The sequence below is a fragment of the Pipistrellus kuhlii genome, unplaced genomic scaffold (genome assembly GCF_014108245.1).
Source record: "Pipistrellus kuhlii isolate mPipKuh1 unplaced genomic scaffold, mPipKuh1.p scaffold_m20_p_4, whole genome shotgun sequence".
NCBI lineage: Eukaryota > Metazoa > Chordata > Mammalia > Chiroptera > Vespertilionidae > Pipistrellus > Pipistrellus kuhlii.
The window spans coordinates 69,384,952-69,406,882 of record NW_023425540.1 but is presented as its reverse complement, the minus strand read 5'-3'; the positions used below and the strand labels follow the sequence as shown (position 1 = coordinate 69,406,882).

General features: G+C 38.2%; 1 protein-coding gene across 3 annotated transcripts in view; it reads left to right on the top strand.

The window, feature by feature from the left end:
* Nucleotides 1-21,931, top strand: part of FBN2 (fibrillin 2) — a 234,378-nt gene that overhangs the window by 158,394 nt on the left and 54,053 nt on the right. For 2 of the 3 annotated variants that reach the window (XM_036410158.1, XM_036410160.2), the window contains 14 exons: nt 2,175-2,312; nt 3,159-3,209; nt 3,685-3,810; nt 6,894-7,121; nt 7,616-7,741; nt 9,912-10,040; nt 10,822-10,947; nt 12,868-12,993; nt 13,376-13,498; nt 13,656-13,781; nt 14,112-14,237; nt 14,930-15,052; nt 17,642-17,764; nt 19,655-19,780. In XM_036410158.1, coding sequence (XP_036266051.1) covers nt 2,175-2,312; nt 3,159-3,209; nt 3,685-3,810; nt 6,894-7,121; nt 7,616-7,741; nt 9,912-10,040; nt 10,822-10,947; nt 12,868-12,993; nt 13,376-13,498; nt 13,656-13,781; nt 14,112-14,237; nt 14,930-15,052; nt 17,642-17,764; nt 19,655-19,780 — 1,797 coding nt within the window. The remainder of the gene's footprint in view (nt 1-2,174; nt 2,313-3,158; nt 3,210-3,684; nt 3,811-6,893; nt 7,122-7,615; nt 7,742-9,911; nt 10,041-10,821; nt 10,948-12,867; nt 12,994-13,375; nt 13,499-13,655; nt 13,782-14,111; nt 14,238-14,929; nt 15,053-17,641; nt 17,765-19,654; nt 19,781-21,931) is intronic. The other variant, XM_036410159.2, reaches the window with a different exon arrangement.

Genomic DNA, 21,931 nt, shown 5'->3' with positions numbered 1-21,931 from the left:
TCCCTCTGGTGACCATCAGATTATCGTCTGTATCTATGAGCTTTTGTTTGTTTTTTTGTCCTGTGTGTTCCCTTGTTTTCTGTCCCACATATGAGTGGAAGCATCTGGTTCTTGACTTTTTCCATCTGACTATTTCGCTTTGTATGATACTCTCAAGATCCATCCATGTTGTCAAATGGCAGTATTTTCTCTTCTCTAGTTCCTGACTGTATAAATACATGTATATCTTTTGTGTGTAAATGTACACACAAGTAAGACAGACGGAAAGAGAGAGAGCATGCATGATGTTACAGAATGAGGATTCTGAAATCAGACTATGCAGGTTTGACTTGATGCTGACACTAACTGGGTGACCTTGGGTAAATTTGTTGACCTCAGTTTGCCTTAGTTTTCTTATCTGCAATTTGTGCATAACATATAGGGTTGTTTAAATAAATAAGCTTATACATGGAAAGCCTTTAATACAGTTTGTTGCTACCTCAATAAATATTAGCAAGTGCTATTACAGTATATTTTATTTAAAATGACTACAACCAAGGTGATAATTAGTAATTAGTCCTTAAAACACACAGTAGTAATATGGCCTATTTAAATACACAGTAGCCTTACAGGAGCTTCTGTTTCCTCTATGCTATGGAATTTACAGGTTTAAGCCTATAAAAAGCCTATAATTTGAGGCCTGATACAAATGCCAATGAGCAAGTCTTTTTCATTTGTATACAGTTTTTACTCAAACTGAATCACAAAACAATAAAAAGCAGAGTGACTGTCCTTCTCTTCTCCACATCCTTGCCCCATAACTCTCTGTATCCAGTCAAGGACAGAGTTGTTTGTTTTCCTTTAACCTATGTCCCAGAGGACTTGGGTTTCAGGTAGCTGCTGCTTACCCACTGCTGTGTTCCATATGGAATCATAAATTACCAGTTATACCTTCACGGACCTGCCCGTTTCATCGTAGTTCCTTTGCTGTGTTTCTGGTTATATTTTGTGTTTATTATTGAATTTTAGCAGTAAAACTTTATTAATTGAGTTTTAAAATAATTGAGTTTCAAATAAATGGTGGAATATGCTTTTTCTTTATTGTTTTCCAAATCTGTGTGTCTCAGTATGCTATTAAGATTATGTTAAATTATGTTGCTTGCATCAAGTGCATTGGAACCACCTGAGGAGTTCATCACATTCAGATTCCGGGGCCACACACCCAGACATTTATGAATCTGCATGTTACATAGAGCTTTGGTAACTGTTGTGCGCAATTCTACAAGGAAAACTTTATCAATTACTTATTTTACACCCTTACTATTTGCCATGTCAATATTTTACTGGATTCCTTGTCCCTTTTTCAAAATCAGTTATTTAATAGTCATTTAAGGAGGATCTTCAATTCAATGTGAAGAAATATTCTAAAAGTATCAATAGTAGTTATTGCTAGCTGGTTGGATTGCAGATGAGTTTTTTTGTTTTGTTTTGTGTGTGTTTTTTGTGTGTGTTTTTTTGTTTGTTTGGGGTTTTTTTGTGTGTTTTTTTTCTGCCTGTTTTTTTCAAAATTCTTTATGTGTTGCTTTTTGAACTGGAAATAAAACTATACATAGGTATGCATAGATAAATGCCTGCAAGAAAATACATAAAATATTAGCCGTAGTATGTCTAATTGGTGGTTTTATAGGAGATGCTTATTTTTTTCTTTACTATTTTTATTTCTTTTGTGTTTTCAAATTATGCATCAAATAAATGTCTTCAGCTGGAGAAATATTGGTGTATTGGGTGGAAATTAGGAGAGATTATTTGAGGAATTTTATTACTTGATAAAATCTTAAATATCAAAGCGGTTATCATAAAGGAAAAATCTTATGAGTATTTTTCACAAAAGAAGTGATCTTATTATGGTAATGCAAGTACAAATCTAGGGCAATAGTGGCTACTCTTAGAATACCAGCAGGTATAATTGTGTTAATTTCCATATTGTGTGAGATACATATACGTAGTACATGATTTGATTTGATTTACACGTATGTAATATGCTATATTTAAGTGCATATTCATGTAAATGTGCTCCAAGGATATGCTATTAATATTTATTAAAAATAATCATTTTGTGTGTTTTTAATACTATAGAAGTGTTTTTGGTGTATACAAGAGATGAAAGCTCCCCATCCTTTCCTGTTCATTTTTAGACAGCCTGAAAGGGACATGTTGGCTCAACATCCAGGACAATCGCTGTGAGGTGAACATCAATGGAGCCACTCTGAAATCTGAATGCTGTGCCACCCTTGGCGCCGCCTGGGGGAGCCCCTGTGAGCGCTGTGAGCTAGGTAGGAACCTGACCAACGGGCTTTGGCTTCTCAATGGAAAGCTTCTCCCTCAACTGGGCACCCTTTCCACTATGTATTTCCACAGTGAGGAAGGCCATAACATCATTACCCTCCCTAAAATGTTGTCTTTTATGGTGGAACTTACTCATTTCTTAAAATATGTATTTGGTTTATCCTTTTATGTAATCAAACCTTTTGAATATATTTTCTTTTTATCCTCACCTGAAAATACGTTTATAGATTTTTTAGAGCAAGGAAGGCAGAGAGACAGAGTCAGTGAGAGAGGCATTGATATGAGCAACATTGATCAGTTGGCTCTCATACACACTTCGACTGTGGATCAAACCCTCAATCTAGGCATGTGCCCTAACTGGGAATCAAACCCGTGGCCTTTTGGTGCATAGGACGATGCTCCAACCAACTGAGCCACCCAGCCAGGCCCTTCTGAATATTGAAGACAAGGAAGGGAGTCAGCTGGAATTTAGCTGCTGGATGATTATCAATATTCTCCAGTGTCCTTGTTGGCATGTGTCCTTCCTTATAGTACATGATGTTTCCTTAAATCTTTTATTTGTTTACTTATAATTCAGTTGGCAATGTGAAAGCAAAAAGGAATTTCCAAAGGAGAAGTTATGGAATTAAATGTGGGTCAGCACTGATGAAGTTACCACAGCGTGTTACGTGTCACACTGCATTCAGCAAAGGGCAGCTGGCATCCTTGTCCTCTGCTCTCTAGCTTGTGGTTTTTTACTAGTTCCACTTCGATTCCATTATACTGTTTCTTGAGCTTCAGACAGTTGTATTTTCTTTTACAGTGAAGTAAAATATGTCCTGTTGTTCTCATAGATACGGCTTGTCAAAGAGGTTTTGCCAGGATTAAAGGTGTTACCTGTGAAGGTAAGTGTGTTCCCAGATGATACTGAATATTTCTAGAGCAGTATGTAAAATTGTCACTGACTCTCACACTTTGGAAATATTTATCATTTTCAAAAACCTTAAAATTTCTATAAGAATACTCAAAGTAATCAATAAATGTTTTAGAATACTACTCTTAGGAAACAGCTTAGAGTCTCCCATTCTTCCCCTTTATACCATTGCATCAATTTTCATGAGGCCGCCAATAGCCTTTGAGGCACAGAGCAGCTGGCAGAGGAACACGTCCGGGCTATGTTCTAGAGACAGGCAAGGCTGTGGTCATTTTCACAGCTGGTCTCTAGGAAAACCAGTGGCTGTATTGTGGAATATTCCTACTTAGCTCAAGTAATAATTCACATTATATTGCAAGTTGAATATATTACATGGGAAGTAAGACTACACCTGCTTTTTCTATTTATAACATCTTTATCCCTATACTTGTTTCATTTCCCTGCAGATGTTAACGAATGTGAGGTGTTTCCTGGTGTTTGTCCAAATGGACGCTGTATCAATAGCAAAGGATCTTTTCATTGTGAGTGCCCTGAAGGCCTTACATTGGATGGAACTGGCCGTGTGTGTTTGGGTAGGTTCATGCCCTTGTATATTTTATGCATAAATCAGTCATAAATTTGCCTTACTCTTTGGGTAGTAACCAGTCCAAACCATTAGGTTGTAGCTCGACATTTTAAGGGAAATACTTTAAGTGAGACATTTTGAGGGAAAATCACTAATGGATATTTTTTTTAATAAATGTTTGTCAGTGAAATGATTTCTGTAGAATACAGAAAGTTGACACTGCTCAAAATTTTACCCCCAAAATTAAATTTCTTTAATCAGGTATTTTGGGCAAGTTCAGTCTTTCATACTGAGTCAATCGAGTGAGAGAATTATGAGTATTTTGAACATGGAAGAAAAATTGGAGACTAGTCTTTGAAGTTAACATTTACCAGCCCACTGCAGCAGTGCTCTTAAACAACAGTGGGGGAAGTCACTGTCAAAGTTATGTTGTTTCTCTTTGAAAACATTGACCGATCTCTTTTCTTCCTTAACTTCCTTTAGAGTTTAAATTTTGAAAATGCTTTATTTTCTAAAGATCTAGAATGTAGAAGCTTTTTCTTTCAACATTGTATTATAGAAATGCCTTGTTGACCTTATTCTTTATCAATTTCATGCTTGACTGAACTTGAGTTTCATGTTTGAAAAGAAACTTGTATTAATTCTGTAAACAATCTTTTATTTACTTAAAGGATTTTTCCAATATGCAATGGAAAGTAAGTTTTAAAAATAACCTTATATGGGTTTGTATTTTAATTTTAAGTTTATAGAAAAAGCCTGAGCAATGGTAATGTTATACCCAAAGATCCTTAAGGCATATATGTATCCATCAGTGATTTTTACAATTAGTGGTAAGAAAAAAATGTTTGCAATATTATACAGTTTAATTATTATAATTAACACAGATTTTTAAGTTAGTTTTTGATGACATTTAAATTTGAATATAAAATATGACTGTAAAATCATATGGAAATATTTAGAAATTATAATGTTCAAAGTCTGAATAAAGAAAAATTCTTTTCAAATTTTTATGTTTAAATTATTTACAAGGTTTAGAATAAAGTTAAGTATCTCTTAAAGATGACAGAGTGCCAGTATGCTAAGTGACTAATAAAATTAAGTTGCCTTCAGTAACCAAAGGATACTATTTATGAAGATATATCATTAATTACGAATCATCACTAAGCAGAATTAATTCCCAAAACCCCCCTCAAAATTAAAACTATGATATTCTAAAAGGATATGTTGAGTTTTTCATCTCTGTACTTTGGTTAAATGTTTTTGTCACTACTTGAATTATGCTACATTAATTGCTTGTTGCTGGAGATGTGAAAAAGTTTCAAGAAGAGATTGGCATATAAAAATGTAAAATTTCCTGAGAATAAAATTAGAGGTAAACTGCTTTGATAGACCTTATCTAAATCAGGAGTCCCAAACCACAACACTTTCAGGGGACAGGCAGGTAATATTATATAAATGAGTGAGGTGGTAAGGAGTGGTGGGGGTTGCAGCACACTGTAGAGTACATAAACCTTCCAGAAACTTCCAAATTTATATTTTAGTTTCTGCACAAGCCAATCAAAACATTCACAGGCCATATGTGGCCAGTGTGCTGACAGTGTTTTGACTCCTGATGTAAATACTGATATGAATCTGCGTAGTAAAGACACCAGATTACTCTGCCAGGCTATCATAACTTTTTACATCCTTAGTTCAAATGCTTTGTTAAAAAAAGAAAAAGAGATTAATCCCAGAATAGCTTCTTGAGCAAATTACGTTAATTACTTCAGAAACAATTTGATTCAAGCCAGAGTTCTTAGGCTACCTGTACTTAAATAAAACTATCACATCTTGTTAAGATCCTTACTACCCTAGTGACAGCACAGGGTAAAGTGAGATCAGCCCCTGAGTGTCTTGTGGTAAGGAGACTCATTGCATTACTGTTACATCTCACACTGGCGGGGAATGTGGAATTTGGTTGGTGTTAATGCAGCTATCGAGGGCAAAATCATCTACTGTGAATATCTATATTCTGTCTACCAAATCAAAATAAAAATTTACCAGTTATTTCTTCTTTAAAAATAGGACTTCTTAATTATAATATTATTCTTGGAAATGTCTGTAATGCTAAGCTAAAGGAAGTAGCTAGAGTTGATATTACTTTTGGTTGAGAATTTGAAAGAATCAGTATTGACAGTAAAATAGAAAATGCATTTATTTGTTTGTGTTTGCATTTCATTAGGGATCTCTTTTCCTCTCTTAAACAGTTTCCAGGTTTAGAAAAGGATTTAATATCTTGAAATAATCTTATTAAATAAGACATGTTATTTGGTTAAGGGAAGCCTTTTCTGAACTTATTTTCCATATTTGCAATTTAACAGCCAAATGTTTGACTGTAGTTTGACCAAAAACTCTACTGGCTGACAGATAAATGAGTTATCTATAGATTATACTAATTTACCCTATTTTGTGATTTTTGATTGATCTTCTGAGGTCCTAGCTAGCATGCTAAGACTTTAGTATGCTTTGAGGTTGAAGGGAAAATGTGACATTTAAACAAATAATTTGGCCCATTATTAGAGCAGATTTACATAACCTAGAGCGAAAGCCATGGTGAAAAGATAAGTTTAGCAGGGGAGAAAAAATTTTTAAGTGCAATAATAGTTTTTCTTTATCAAGGTATTTTAATCCTTGTATCAATTGGGCTATAGATTCGAGTTGGTCATTTACTGTTTATAACTAGGATGCGACAGGACTGCTCACAAGCCTCTCTAAGCCATTCAGTGAACAAGAAGAATCTGTCACTGAAATGATTTCATTCTTTCGAAAGTGAGCAATACAAGAAGGGGCTCGTAGGTGATGATATGAAAGGGAACCTTTTCTCCTGAAGGTGGCTTGTGAGAATTCAGTGATCCTGAAGGAGAACCCACCTTGCTCTCATTAGACCACTGTCATTATGGACTTCATTCCAGGAAGTGCTGGGCTGTGGCTCTTACCCCTGGTGTCTTTCCAGGGCCTAGCTTCATGCCAGGCATCAAGCAGCGGACGTTCAGTATCTGAATGTTCAGTGTTACAACTTCATCTCAAACTGCCATTTCCCCCTCCGCCTAGACATCCGCATGGAGCAGTGCTACTTGAAGTGGGATGAAGATGAATGTGTCCATCCTGTTCCGGGGAAGTTCCGCATGGACGCCTGCTGCTGTGCCGTGGGGGCAGCGTGGGGCACCGAGTGTGAGGAGTGCCCCAAACCTGGCACCAAGGAGTATGACACCCTGTGCCCCAGGGGGCCTGGCTTTGCTAACAGAGGGGATGTCCTTACTGGAAGGCCATTTTACAAAGGTAACTGAGCGGCACATCAGTCCCCCTACTAACACTCACCCTGCACATTTTCTGAGAGTTGCTTTTGCTTCAGACATTGGATTTCCCACTTTATTTTCTTTGTTAGACGTAATTTGTGCCAACCTTATATCCCAGGTGTGAAAAACACCTATAAAAGATGGCATGGAAGTAAAGATACAAAACAGTCTGTGAGTCTCACTTTCCTACTATCACTCTACTGTAACTCTGCTTTTCTTAGCACGGCCCGACCAGATGCAGCAAAAACTTCTCTAGATCCCTAAGCTTTACAAAACAAACAAGCAAAAATAAAGGCATCAGAATTCTTCATGAAGAACACAAATCTTCTTCACAGTTGAAACTTTTTGTGTGGCATCAATGTGATCATTGATATTTTTGACTTGGATACTTTCCATCATAATAGATTTTAAACTGAAAGTGATAGGCCAACTCTTTTATATCAACCAGCTCTCCAGTCCGGCTTTCTCTGCTTTTAGATATCAATGAATGCAAAGCTTTTCCTGGAATGTGCACCTATGGAAAGTGCAGAAATACAATTGGAAGTTTCAAGTGCCGTTGCAATAATGGCTTTGCTCTAGACATGGAGGAAAGAAACTGCACAGGTAAGACCACTCCTTGTTGTATTTGGTAAGCCCTGGCTCTCTTCCTTTTGCTGTTTGAAAGCACTGTCATCAAAAGCCCATCCTTGCCCTAGTCAGTTTGGCTCCCTGGATAGAGCCTCGGCCTGTGGACTGAAGGGTCCCAGGTTCAATTTCTGACCAGGGCACATGCCCATCTTGTGGGCTCCATCCCCAGTGGGGGGCGTGCAGGAGGCAGCCAATCAATAATTCTCTGTCATCATTGATGTTTCTGTCTCTTCCTCTCCCTCTCTCCAAAATCAATAAAATATATATATATATATATATATATATATATATATATATATATATATATGAAGCTCATCCTCTTGTTGAGAACATATACAATTTTTCACTTTTCAATTTGTTTCCTTTTCCCTACTCCTAAACCACTTCTCCAAACCTGTGAGAGTGCTGCAAAATAGAATGAAAATGCTTTTTTATCTACAGAACAACATAAAAACATGATTCTCTGCCTTAGCCTATTGCTCAGTGGTTAGAGCGTAGGCCATGGACTGAAGAGTCTCAGGCTCTATCCCTGTCAAGGGCACGTACCTTGGTTGCAGGCACGTACATTCCTGGCCCCAGTTCGGGCATGCGCAAGAAGCAACCAGTCCATGTGTCTCTCTCACATCGATGTTTTTCTCTCTTTGTCTCTCATCCTCCTTTCCACTCTTCCTAAAAAGCAGTGGAGAAAAATATCCTTGGGTAATGGTAATATATATATTTGTTAATTCAGTATATATGAGTACTAAAAAACATAGCCATTAAATCAATAATTGTACACACTTGATATCGTATCCTATTAAAAATGGTAAAGTTTAAAATAGAGAAGTTGTCACATGTTTTCCTCATCTGTGCATCTCAATCTCTGGCTAGATCCCCTCCTGGATTTTCTTTTCTCTTGGTTTCCATGGTACTTTCCTGTTTCAGTCACCCTTCCTTGACTACGATGTTTCTTCTCTGATCTTCACAGATTCTTTTTGACTCTGGCATTTTCCATCCCTTGAGCATTTTCCACATTCCTTTGCTCTCTTAGCATTCTGCCTCTCAGAATGGCACCTACCTTAATGACTTCCTGGGTGGCCTCTGTTGAGCTGACTCCCAGGTGCTCTCTCTTGCCCTCTACTCCTCCAACATTTCTCACTTCCATCTGCACAGTTTCTCTTTGCTGTCATCTGCCTTTACCCCGGCCTCCCTTCATCTGCCTAGGGACTTCCTTCTGTGCATATGTTAGCGACTTACAAATCCTGCTATAGAAAAACTTAAAAATTGAAATTCAGCAAAATAAACACATGCTGGCAAAGCATTTTTTTCCCATTGTGACAAAATTTTTTAAAAATAAGCCATGTTTTCTTCATTATATTTTATAGACATAACTTCCCTATTGAAAAATCTTAGTTACAGGCATCGGAGTTTTCTCCAAGAATCCAGTTTTTCAGAATTCAATGCAGCTATTGAAGATTCTTAATTATTATCATATGTAAAAAGTAACATTTTTTTAATTTATAAAGTTAGATCACATCTGAATGTGACACACACACACACACACACACACAAACACACACACACACACACACACACACACACACACACAAAAAAAAAAAAAAAGAAAAAAAAACCAGAAATTAGGGCATATTCCAAGGCCTTGCCATATATGAGCGCTCTCTGGTTCAGAGTTAGTTGGCTGTCCCTCTTTGCAGAGGCAGCAGCCCCCTGGTCTGACACCAGGATGGCCATGGATTAGTGTCACGGAATCAGTATGGTCTTTGCATCGTGCGTGAGATATTCCTCCTGTGTCCACTGCTTCCTCATTTGCCATCTGCCTTGTTTGGCGACTCCTGCAGTTGCTTGGTTCATCCATCTGTTACCATTTCAAAGCCACAGAAAGAAAACCCAGTTCTGGAATTCTTAAAGGCAAAGGGCCCCACCTGCCCATTGGCCATGACAGTTTTGGCAGTTGGAGGAAGGAATGTGCCCAAGGCCTGACCCCCTCTAGCTGATCTGCTGAAAACGCATCCTCAAACACTAGCCACTGACTTCCCCAACATTTCCAGCGTGCTTCCCCTTCACGTGGAAGGCCAAGTCTCTCTCATCTCCAACATCTTCTCATCTCACTCTATTTTTTTTATTCCTCTTAAACCCTATTAATTAGACATCGACGAGTGCAGGATCTCCCCTGATCTCTGTGGAAGTGGGATCTGTGTCAACACGCCAGGCAGCTTTGAGTGTGAGTGCTTCGAAGGCTACGAAAGTGGGTTCATGATGATGAAGAACTGCATGGGTAAGCGGCTTGAGCTCTTCCTCCCTCCAGGCTTTAAACCAATCGAGCCCAGACTCTGGCTTGGCCATGGCTTGTCTCAGAGCTGTTGACAGCATGCTTGGCAAGGAGTTGTGGTGTGAGAGAACACCCTCACATGTCAGACAGGAAGTTGTTCCCAGATGGCTCTTGGGGAGCCCCAACCTCTTGGCACCTTAATGGCAGTGAGATACTGAGGCTGGGTTCTGTTTATTCATAGAATCTAAAATCAACACAGACTACTTAGAAAGGATTCATTTAAAATGTATGACATTGTGTGGTGATCCCAAAATTTAGATTCATGTGAATCTCATCTTATATCCTTATTTGTGTGTTATTACAAACTCTTTGGTATTGCACGTCTGTTAGCCCACTCATTTTCAGCAGCCTATAGGACTCATTCATGCTGTGTAGAGGTGCAAAGTCCAAGACTTTTCTTTCACTTTGATTAGAGATGTAGATAGCAATAAATGATATCTGGAGTTAGAGTGATATAAAGAAAATATTGCTTATTTTTTATCTTGGGCAAACATGTTTATTTCATACAAGTAAATTCCTTGGTAGCTCACTGTCTTTAAGAGTAGAACTTTAACCATTTATCCACTGACAATAGGAAAGGTAAGGTGAGCATTATCCCATCTCCTATTCAGTCCGTCTCTTCCATTTGAGTCACACTTACCTCGCATAATGATTCTTTCTCCCATGTGTATGCGTGAATGTTTTTTCTTCAAGGTTCTTCAATGGATCTCACATTTTTACCTTTCAGACATTGACGAATGTGAACGTAACCCTCTCCTTTGTAGGGGTGGCACCTGCGTGAACACTGAGGGCAGCTTTCAGTGTGACTGCCCACTGGGACACGAGCTGTCCCCTTCCCGTGAGGACTGTGTGGGTGAGTTTGTCTCCTCAGCACATAAACCCACTCAGGTCAGCTAGTGAAGATGATAAAGATCAGTGGTTGATTCTAATAAACTTGATTCTGCCATGTGAAATCTAGCTGATTAAAAATGATAAATTCAGAGTCCCTTACATTTGGATTAAATTAAAGTCATCTTTAGAGAATGCTTTGGTGACACACTCGAATGAGCCAGTGTTGTTCTGGTGGCCTCTTTTTCATTACAAGCACACCTGAAAGGATCCTGGGAGAGGGACTTTGTGTAAGGCCATGTAGTTTCCTCCTCCGGGTAGATAGGATGGGATAGCTGCACCTCTTGGAAGGCCTGCTCCCTGGTAGGTCACCTGTGCAGTCACTCAGCAGAGTCTGCTTCTGTGCCCATGTCTGTCATCATAGGCTCCACTCGCACATGTGAGAACATGTGAGCTCCCCTCACTCCCCTTCTCACAGAAACAACAGGTCTCTTCCCTGGCCCTGAGCTCAGTAGGATGACAGGGGCCACAGGAGAAGACCAGCTGTTGGTCTCAGAGTATTCCCACCTACTGCTTTTCATAAATATACAAAGGCCTCTGTGCTTACTATATTCTCATATACTGGCTTTAAAACTTTGATTTAGCCAAATAACGTTTTCTTCACAGACATCTTTCTTGAAAGTATAAACAAATAAGACAGTGTAAGATAGAGCAGATCACACACACAAACATAATTTAAACACATCTTAGTATATATTTATTTATAAACCCTATTTATAGGGAGATCCTACTATATAAGATGAATCTTAAATCACAGACTAAACAGACACTTTTTAAAGGTAAATTTAAAAGCTTTAAATATTTTTATTTCATTTTAATAGTAGTACAAGTAGTGTTTTTACACAGATAATTGCAAAATATTTATTCATGGTTGTCAAACAGTGACCTTCTAAGGTCAGTTTATTTTGTTGATTGGGTTTTATGGATCTTAGAGCTAAAAAAAAAGTATCTCTCAAAGGTATAATATGCAGTATAAGGTACATATTTGTGCATATAGAATAAAACAAATAATGATCATAGACATACATTTGTATGTCACATAGTCGTCTTACTAATTTTGAGAATTGGGGATTAATTTCTTGCTATATCTGGTTATATTGTCATTGTTTTTACCTTATATTGTGTCTGCCAGCGAGTTTGTCTGATGAAAAGTGTACTATCCTTTTCTTGCGCTTCTCTTGAATCTTCATTATTACTACTAGCTTATTCCACAGATCTTTCACAAGTTTTTTTTAAGGCATTTGTTCATCTTATGTGGGTTAGTTAATTTTAAAATAGGCAGTATAGTATGCAGGTCCACCTTTCCAGGCATGCTAAACGCACAACTCAATGAAAACCTATGAACAGGTGAGGGCCCTGTAGGCAGCCCCTCTGTTTTGCAGAACCAGATGTCTTCCCTCAGGAGACATCAACACTTGACCATCTGATAGGACCAGCTGAGCATGCCAGTGTAAACCCATCTATTAAACGTGAGCAAGCTTCATTTCCGGCATGTGTTACATGTGTGTGGCCTAATGTGGTAGTCACTAGCCACATGTGGCTATTTAAATTTAATTAAAATTAAATAACATTGAAAATTAGTTCCTTAGACTAGCCATGTTTCAAGTGCTCAGTAGGAGCTACAAATTGGACATTCCAGATATGGAACAGTTCTATCACTGTAGAAAGTTCTACTAGACAGCACTGTTGTGGGTGGAAATAAGAAATATAGATTCCAGAATTTTCTTTTCTTAATATTTCAGATAGTGCCCCAGGAGATTATCTTACTTCCCTCTAAAGTACACAAAGCCCTTTGCAGACCCTGGCTCCAGTACAGCATGTTCTTGATAGTGTGGGTAATGTTTTTAATTGTGTCAAACATTAATTCTGTGTTTCTTTTTTATAGATATTAATGAATGCTCCCTGAGTGACAATCTCTGTAGAAATGGAAAATGTGTGAACATGATTGGAACTTACCAGTGCTCCTGCAATCCTGGATACCAGGCCACACCCGACCGGCAGGGCTGTACAGGTGAGGCTAGGCCAAGGGGTCTGGAGCCTGTATTTCTCAAATCAGCCTAGGACAACTGCTGGCACTGACTCCATAATGAAGTCAATGGGAGTTCTTTGTTTGAAGAGGAATCTCTGATTTTATCATAGAAAACTTCTGAACTCCATAGTTACTATGTTTTTGAGCTCTTTATTCTTAGGTTACTGGAGCTAAATGTCAAATGGAATGCTGTCTAAAAGGAAGTAAAAAAAAACAACAACTAAGTAAGATGAATTGTATGATGATAAATCAACATGAGTAATGGGAAGAAAAATCCAAAGCTATTTAAATTTCAAAAGAAGAAAAGCTTTTTATTTTTAAGGAAGTAGCCCTGACAAGCAATGTGGTGGCAATGTTTTCACAGATATTGACGAGTGCATGATAATGAACGGAGGCTGCGACACCCAGTGCACCAATTCAGAAGGCAGCTACGAATGCAGCTGCAGCGAGGGTTATGCCCTGATGCCTGATGGGAGATCATGCGCAGGTACAGAAAAGAAATTACATACACTTTGTGCATCTAATTAATTTTATCTTACACATCTGGCTCCAGATAATTTGAGTGGAACTGAATGGGGGGAAAAATATCTGAGCTTACTCATAGCCATCCTTCCTTTCATTTGATGTTAATTTTGTATCATCAGATATTGATGAATGTGAAAACAATCCTGATATTTGTGATGGTGGCCAGTGTACCAACATTCCTGGAGAGTATCGCTGTCTGTGTTATGATGGCTTCATGGCTTCAATGGACATGAAAACATGCATCGGTGGGTACCATAAAAGTGGATAAATATTTATACACACACACACACCCAAATATAGGCACATTTATGCACGCACACACTTATAAACATAAGAAGAGGCTTTTCAGTTATTTTAAAAATTCAAAGCATTTTATTAAAAGCTGAAATGGAAAATTTATTTGGAAAAAAATCCTAGAATACATTTATTTATCTGCAACTCTGCATCATGCAAATAGATCATATTTTTTAATTTTATTTGTGTATTTTATCATTATGCTATTTAATTTAAAAGATTGCTTTAGAACTACTAAGATGAACAAGTATTAACCAAGATACTGAAAATACATTTTCTAGATGTGAATGAGTGTGACTTAAATTCAAACATCTGCATGTTTGGGGAGTGTGAGAACACCAAGGGATCCTTCATTTGCCACTGTCAGCTGGGTTATTCGGTGAAGAAGGGGACCACAGGATGCACAGGTAGGTCTCAAGCTTGTATCCTCCATGTTTCGGCTTATGTTTCAGAGGCCAACCTTTGACATCATCTGCTCGCCAGCATTAGGCTGTTACCGACACCAGGCTGTTACTGTATGTGTGATGAGGAACTGACACAGAGCATGTGTGAGCTGTTTGGCTCTCCTTTGTGGTGGCACACCGCTCGGCTACTCCCCACCGCGCGGTTGGCTGTGGGCCCACAGGTGGAGTGGAGAGTGGGTTTGGAGTCCGGGCCCCAGGGCTCTGATGTACTTCTGGTGGCTCCTGCAGCAGCGTCCACTTTCCTAGAACTACTGCCCAAATAGAAGACATGAGTAAGGAAGAAAAGCAGTCTCTTTTGGGAAATAAGATTTCTCTTGTCATCTGTAGTTCTACATGGAGCTTTGCCTGGGCCCAGGAAGGGAAGGGCTGCTGGTGTGGGTAGGGGCTGGCACACACATCTGTCAGAACAAGAGCTCTGCATCTCACTCCACTGGAAAAGGGCTGGCACTTTCTTGTGATTTGGTTCATGACGTTGCAAATCTTTTTGGACTCTATGAAAAATAAAAATGTTAATGATTTCTTTGTACAGTTTTAGATATTTCCACATTTTAAAATTTCATCTACACAGAAATACAGTGAAAAGTAGAACTAATTAGCTTGTATTTTATCTTTTTCATATTAACTGTGTTTCTCAGATGTGGATGAGTGTGAAATTGGTGCCCACAACTGTGACATGCATGCTTCGTGTCTGAACGTCCCAGGAAGCTTCAAATGTAGCTGCAGAGAAGGCTGGATCGGAAATGGCATCAAATGTATTGGTGAGTTTGCAAATGCAACTAACCTTGGCTAAGACAAAATTCTTAGAGGCTCTCCTCTACATAGTTGTGAACCCGCATACTTGAAGAGCAGCATGCTCTTTTATTTATTCTCTTGAAAACCAAAGGCCATCTTTAGTTGCAAGATAGTTCTTGTCTAAGAGTTTCCTTTAACAACAGTATAAATGATCATATTACAACAGTATGCCTTGGCATCTGTTTTTCAGTGTGTTTTCAGGAAAAGTTATTTGATGTGTAGCCAAAAATTCAAACAGCTGTATGATGAAAATGACTAATATATTTCCCCAATCTTTTTATAATCAGTGAGATTTAAAACTTGTTGAAATAAATGAAGGGGATGAAAAGGTGTTTTCAGATAACCTAAGTCTGGAGTAAGTGGTCCATACCAGCTTCTTAATAAAAAATAGAACTCTTCTTTTAGAGAAATATTAATGTTTTGTTGGATTGCAAGAAGTCTGATTTAAAGAAAGTAAAATGGAAAAACAGTTGACATATTCCAAGTTTTATAGGTCTTTAGCCAAAGATTAATAAGTGTTTCTAACTGTGAGGCAGAAGACCGGATTTTACCCTTGGTGTCATGTAGAGTGCTGCTTATTGTGCTCAGTGTTTTACATGCCTTAACAATAAAACATCTTCTGAACGCTAAGACTTAGGCAAGTCTATTTAAAGTGGAAAATTGAGCAAGCTAAAATGACCTCCCCATGGTTGCCCATTAAAGTCTTATAAGCCTGCAGTAAGCATTAAAGAATAGCTTAAAATCTCTTACCAATAATATATTAATTTTAAATAATGCATTTTCATCCATTTAATTGTTTTATACTTGTCAAATGTTTATGAGCTGACTATAGAATTTAAATTATCATAGTTTTCAAATAACTTTGCTAAGGAATGTTCTATGATGGCTTCAAGTCCAGCCCACCAGCTGCCCACTTCTAATCCAGCCATCTCTATCATTAATCTCACAACTTTTAAGCCATATCCCACTTCCCCTTTGTCTAGTCCCATTTCACTCCTCTTTTTTCTGTCTTTTAGTCTCCCTTTTGTATGCTTCTTGTCCCCTATCACTGTGGCAAACTATTTCAAAATAGCCTTCCCCCACTACCAAAGATTCAGCTTCTCTAATCCAAAGTATCCTCCAAATTCATCACTCCTTTCCACCTCCATTCCCCTGCCCTGGTCTCAACCATTCTCGGCATCCTCTCTGTTCCTCCTACTAATTCACTCTTCATATAGCAGCCAGACAAATGTTTTATTTATTTTTATTTTTTCATTAATCCTCACCCAAGAATATTTTTACATTGATTTTATATTGAGTGGAAGGAAGGAAAGGAGAAAGAGGTGGGGGGAGGGAAGGAGGGAGGGAGGGAGGGAGGGAGGGAGGGAGGGAGGGAGGGAGGGAGGGAGGGAGGAAGGAAGGAAGGAAGGAAGGAAGGAAGGAAGGAAGGAAGGAAGGAAGGAAGGAAGGAAGGAAGGGGAAAGAAAGAAACAGAGAGAATGGGGGAGAGAGAGAGACATCGATTGGTTTCCCCTGAACAGGCCCTGACCAGGCATTAAACCTGAAACTCTTCCGTGCCTGGGCCAACACTCTAACCACTGAGAAGTACCAGTCAGGACACTAGACGAATCTTTTAAACCATGGCCTAATGCCTTCACAGTTGTCATTTTAATCCATTGACTTTAGGTTAAAATCTAGCTTCCTTTCATGGTTTATAAGACCCTACAGCATCTTTTCACTATCTTGACAATTTCCTCTTCCATCACCCTCTTCCCCTGCATTGAGCTTTGTCATCTCACCTCCCTTAGTTTGTCACACCACGCTCCTTTCCTACTCACTGTTTTTATATGTGCTGTTCCCTCTGCAAGCCATACCCTTCCCTACTTCTGTTCAGCAGACTTTTATTCATCACTTAGGTATGAAGTTAATTAAAAATTACTTCCTTATTAGAGCTTTCCTTGTTCCTGAACTCCAAATTAGATGCCCTTTTTATTCTTTCATAGCACTTTGCAACATTGCTTCCTGGTACATACAACAATATTTAACTTAATTTTCTGTGTTTAACATCTTATTTTCCACAAGACAATGGGCTTCATGTGGTCAAGAATCTCCAGTTTCCTCATCTATAAAATGAACTTTTAAAATCTGTGCTAATTTTTCTGCTCTGAAATTCAGTAATATCTTAGCAATTGACCCTTTTTTTTCTTGGTAACGAAACCAGTGACAAAATCCACCCTGAGTAGAAGCCAGAATGGAATATGGCCCTGGGTTTTTTGTGTGGTTTTGGGGGTTTTTTTGTTTGTTTGTTGTTTTGTCATTAAAGAGCTAGTTGATAGGATGCCTTACAAAATGCTTTTATTTGTACTTTTGGTCCCTGTTCCTGGCATGAGCATTTTGGATTGTGAGTCTGACATAAGACTTAGAGAATTAGAACTGTGTGTGACTTTAGAGATAAACTAAAACACATTCCATTTGGCCAGTTTACATTTAAATTGAGACAAATTAAAACCTTTCTGAATGTTTTAATGTTCTATTTTTGTTTCTGAACTTTTTTGCTATGTTTTCTTGGCATGAAGATTTGGACGAATGTTCTAATGGAACCCACCAGTGCAGCATCAACGCTCAGTGTGTGAACACCCCCGGCTCCTACCGCTGTGCCTGCTCAGAAGGGTTCACTGGAGATGGCTTTACCTGCTCAGGTGGGTGAGAGTCCTGCCGTGAGTTCTGGCATGACTGTCTGGAACACTCTACATACTTTTTTTATTTGAAGAAAACTAGTTAAAGGAGACTGAAATCCCTACCTCTGTTTAAAAACTTACAGGGGACTAGGTATCTTTCTCTGATATTAAACACAAACCTGGAAAATTTTTTCTAAAACATTGGTGGAAGATTTAAAATAATGACAGTAGTCTACTGCTAATGACTATCATTTTCTCTTGTTTGTTTATTAACACATTGGCCAAAATGCAGGCTGTGTCTGAATCAGACCATCTGAATTCACATTTTGCCTGTGCTGCTTACTGGCTGTGTAGCCTTTAAAATGGACATAGTAATAATAATAAAGCCATTTATTTTGCTATTTTTTATCACTAAATGAATGACATGTGGGAAAACTGTTCAGTGTCCTCAGATATTATATATGATCTATCCAACCACTGCTATTTAATGTGCTTATCAAAATCTCACCTTACCTCATGGTTTTGAAAGAACTTAATGAAATAAAACACATAAAGGACTTAGAAAAACACATCATACGAGTTCAATAAATGTTAGTTGCTATTTAGCTGCTATTCATTCCATATCCCTTCAGGATAAAACATCTCATTATATTCATTTTTTAAGACCATATCATTTTTCTGGACATAAAGTACTATGCTTTTGTCTTTCATATATATATATATATATATATATATATATATATATATATATATATATATATATGTTTAATTGATTTTGTACAGAGAGGAAGGGAGAGAGATAGAGAGTTAGAAACATCGATGAGAGAGAGTCATCGATCAGCTGCCTCTTGCACACCCCCTACTGGGGATTTGCCCACAACCAGGGTACATGCCCTTGACCGGAATCGAACCCAGGACCTTTCAGTCCCCAAGCCGACACTCTATCCATTGAGCCAAACTGGTTTCGGCTATGCTTTTGTCTTAATATCAGTCTTTCTCAGTTGAATTTCATTATACACCTTAAACCTATAACTATATACTCATCATTTTCAAATGCCTTTTTAAGAAAACATGTCTATTCAACTTTAAAGCATTATTATTTTTAAACCTGGGATATTTCATCGCTCTTAGAATTTCTTTTGTGAAGGAAGGGGCATCGCTTTGGTGTCAGATACAACTGTATATGGATCCTGGCTCAGCCACAGACTAGCTCACTGGGGCTCCCACAGCTCAGTTGGCTGCTCTTGGCTTTAGTTCTTCTAAATCTCACATGATTGGTGAAATAAATAAATAAATAAAATGCATGTCAGGCAACTAGCACATTACCTGTCGAATATTGGCCCTCAATAAATATTGGTTTCTGTTCTCCCCCCTTTTTCCCATTTGATGAAATTAATAAGTTATCTTTAAGGTCTATGAATAATGTCCATTTGCATAATTAACACAGAAATATTTTAAGATGATTGTAATGTCAGGGAAAAAACTTTTCTAATTCTTATAGTGTCTCTAATTTGCTTAAAAATGCTTAACCTAGTGAAAGAATTAGATATTTCATCTAATGCTATAATGTTTTCAAGCGAATTAACACCATTTTTACACCAATGTTCATTGTCCTATCTAAATTATGTTGGTATAATACTGATGCAAGAAATTGGCATTAAATAGAACTAAGATAAATGTGAGAGACACCTGCATTCCTCCTGTTAGTCATGTTAGAATTTAATGTTTGAGTGTAGGTTAAATAGCTCCTCTATCAAGTTATATCCCCTTATTTAGGTGAATACGATTAATTGTTGTTTCATGTTAATGAGCACTCACTCAAGCCAGTGAAACTGAGTTAGTTATAGAACAAGGGGAAAATGTGTCATGAAGTTTGGAACCTAATGGAGATGTAATGTGCTTACCCCCCAGATGTTGACGAGTGTGCCGAAAACATAAACCTCTGTGAGAATGGACAATGCCTCAACGTCCCGGGTGCATATCGCTGCGAGTGTGAGATGGGCTTCACTCCAGCCTCAGACAGCAGATCTTGCCAAGGTGGGTCACCAGGATTCCAACTCATTTCCAAGTTGGATAAACTACACCAAATGAAACCACAAAAAGGGCTGGAACAGGCTCCACCTGGAAACAGAATACACAGCACATGCTACACATAAAAAAGTCATTCGTTTAAGCATGGATTATTTTGCCGAATGAATAATGAGGAAGGCAGCTTTCATCTCTTATGAAGTTTTCCTGGCCACGAGCCAATATTTGGAAGTTTGGCTCATTCTTTTTTTTTCTTTTTTAACCATTTCTTTTTTGTTTTGTTTTTATCACTAAATAAATGACATGTGGGAAAACTATTCCATTTTTAAAATAGGATATACTATCTACCCCAATCACTGCTACTTAATGTGTTTATCAAAATCTAAGTAGCCCATTTTGGGCATTTGCCTTCATGTTTTAGTCTGCTGTCTGCGTGTCTGGGACTGGAAGTCCTCCTCAGGGACTCATCCGGGACTGCACTTTGCCTAATAGCAATGTCTCCTTCCTCTCAGTGATGACATCATCCTCCTTTCCTAGAAATGGGACTTTGTCACTAGTATCACATCTTTCCAAGAAAAAGAATTTGGATTTCCTTTTAAATTGGAGACTCAGTTCACATTACATATCTTTTGGGCCATCATTGTGTTTATAAAGAGTTCATTGAAATGTAAATAAAGGAAAAAGATTGAAAACAATTCATGTAAACAGTAAGGCTTGAACAAAATTAGTGAATCATAGAAAACCTTTAAAAAATAGCTCCGGCTGACTGCTGCTAAGCAAAGATTATAAAATGAAACCAGATTACAGGCTCCTCTTCCTACACCAGTGTCTAATCAAATGAACAGAAATAGTAAAGGGCAGCGCTCACACACGCTTCACCAGCAGCAGTCCAACAAGACCAAATTATCCAGTCCAGGTTGGCTTGAAGTTGGGCCTGACTGGCCCACTTACAGAAGTGGCACTGAAGAAAGTGTGCCTAAAAGACCAGGGAATTTTTCATAAATATCCACCCATTTTGAGAGAATTCAATAAGAGGATGAATAGTGGGCCCTGGGAAAGGTGACATTAGAAATTGAAAACGTCCATTCACTGCACTGAGCTGCTAGATTGGGCAGCGTCTAATCCACTTTACACAAGGCAACTGAACAGTGAGTTTTGTTTCCCCTCAGCCAGTCCTGGTTTCTTCTCAGCACCGAAGCCAGTCAGTAGAAAATGTGAGTCAGTATGATTATGGAATTGCATGATTTATTACCCATGTCAGTTTGACAAGAGTTAGTGGGAAAAGGAACAAGTAAGCGGTAGCCAGCTACTTCTGCCAGCATAAAATTTCAAAATTAATTCTTTATACGTAACACGGAATTTCCCCTCATAGTTCTGTTCCTTTATCTATGGCACAGGGCTTTCCAGAACTTCTCCCAGACCTCTCCCAAATTGATGCTAAGTAGTTGCTATTTATTGTACGTCTTTCACATGTTGATTTTCTCACAATATGTCATGACCACCAAGAGAAATCCCAGTTTCCAGGGTAACTGAGAGTGGCACACCTGTAGTTCACCCTCAGTTAAACACTGCTCCATTTAACTAAATGCCAATTTTTTTGAGATCCTAAAAATGTACTTTCATGATTGTGCCTGTTTCTCCTTGTATTTGTCTTCACTCTTCCTATAAGATCTGGCTCATCCAGACAGTTTCAACTGAATGTACTAATTTAATTTCTTGATGTCTTTCCATCTTACAAATAAATGCCCCTCTGAATTGACCCTCTGATCAGCATGATCCACTCAGCATATTTTTTGTCACCACAAATTCTCAGCATTTCTAGAGTCTAAAAAAATTGCTGGGTTGAGCATTTTCAAGTATTTCTTAACAAAATGAGAGGGTACAAAACCTGGAGGAACCTTCTAAGGGACAGGTTAGGATAACTTCAGATGGACTAAACCTAGACACAGGCTATTTAACATAATATCTAAAGAGAGTGCACAGTGTAGCTCTTCTCATCCACGTTTCCCTGATCCCCATTTTATGAAACTGCTATGAAAACTGAGGCTATAGAAGATGATAAGCTTTAATGAAACCCATACCCCAAGATGTCTTCCAGGTAAAAAAAAGAGATTGTCAGGAAGATTTATCTGAACTGTATCAGGGTATATAAAAACTCTT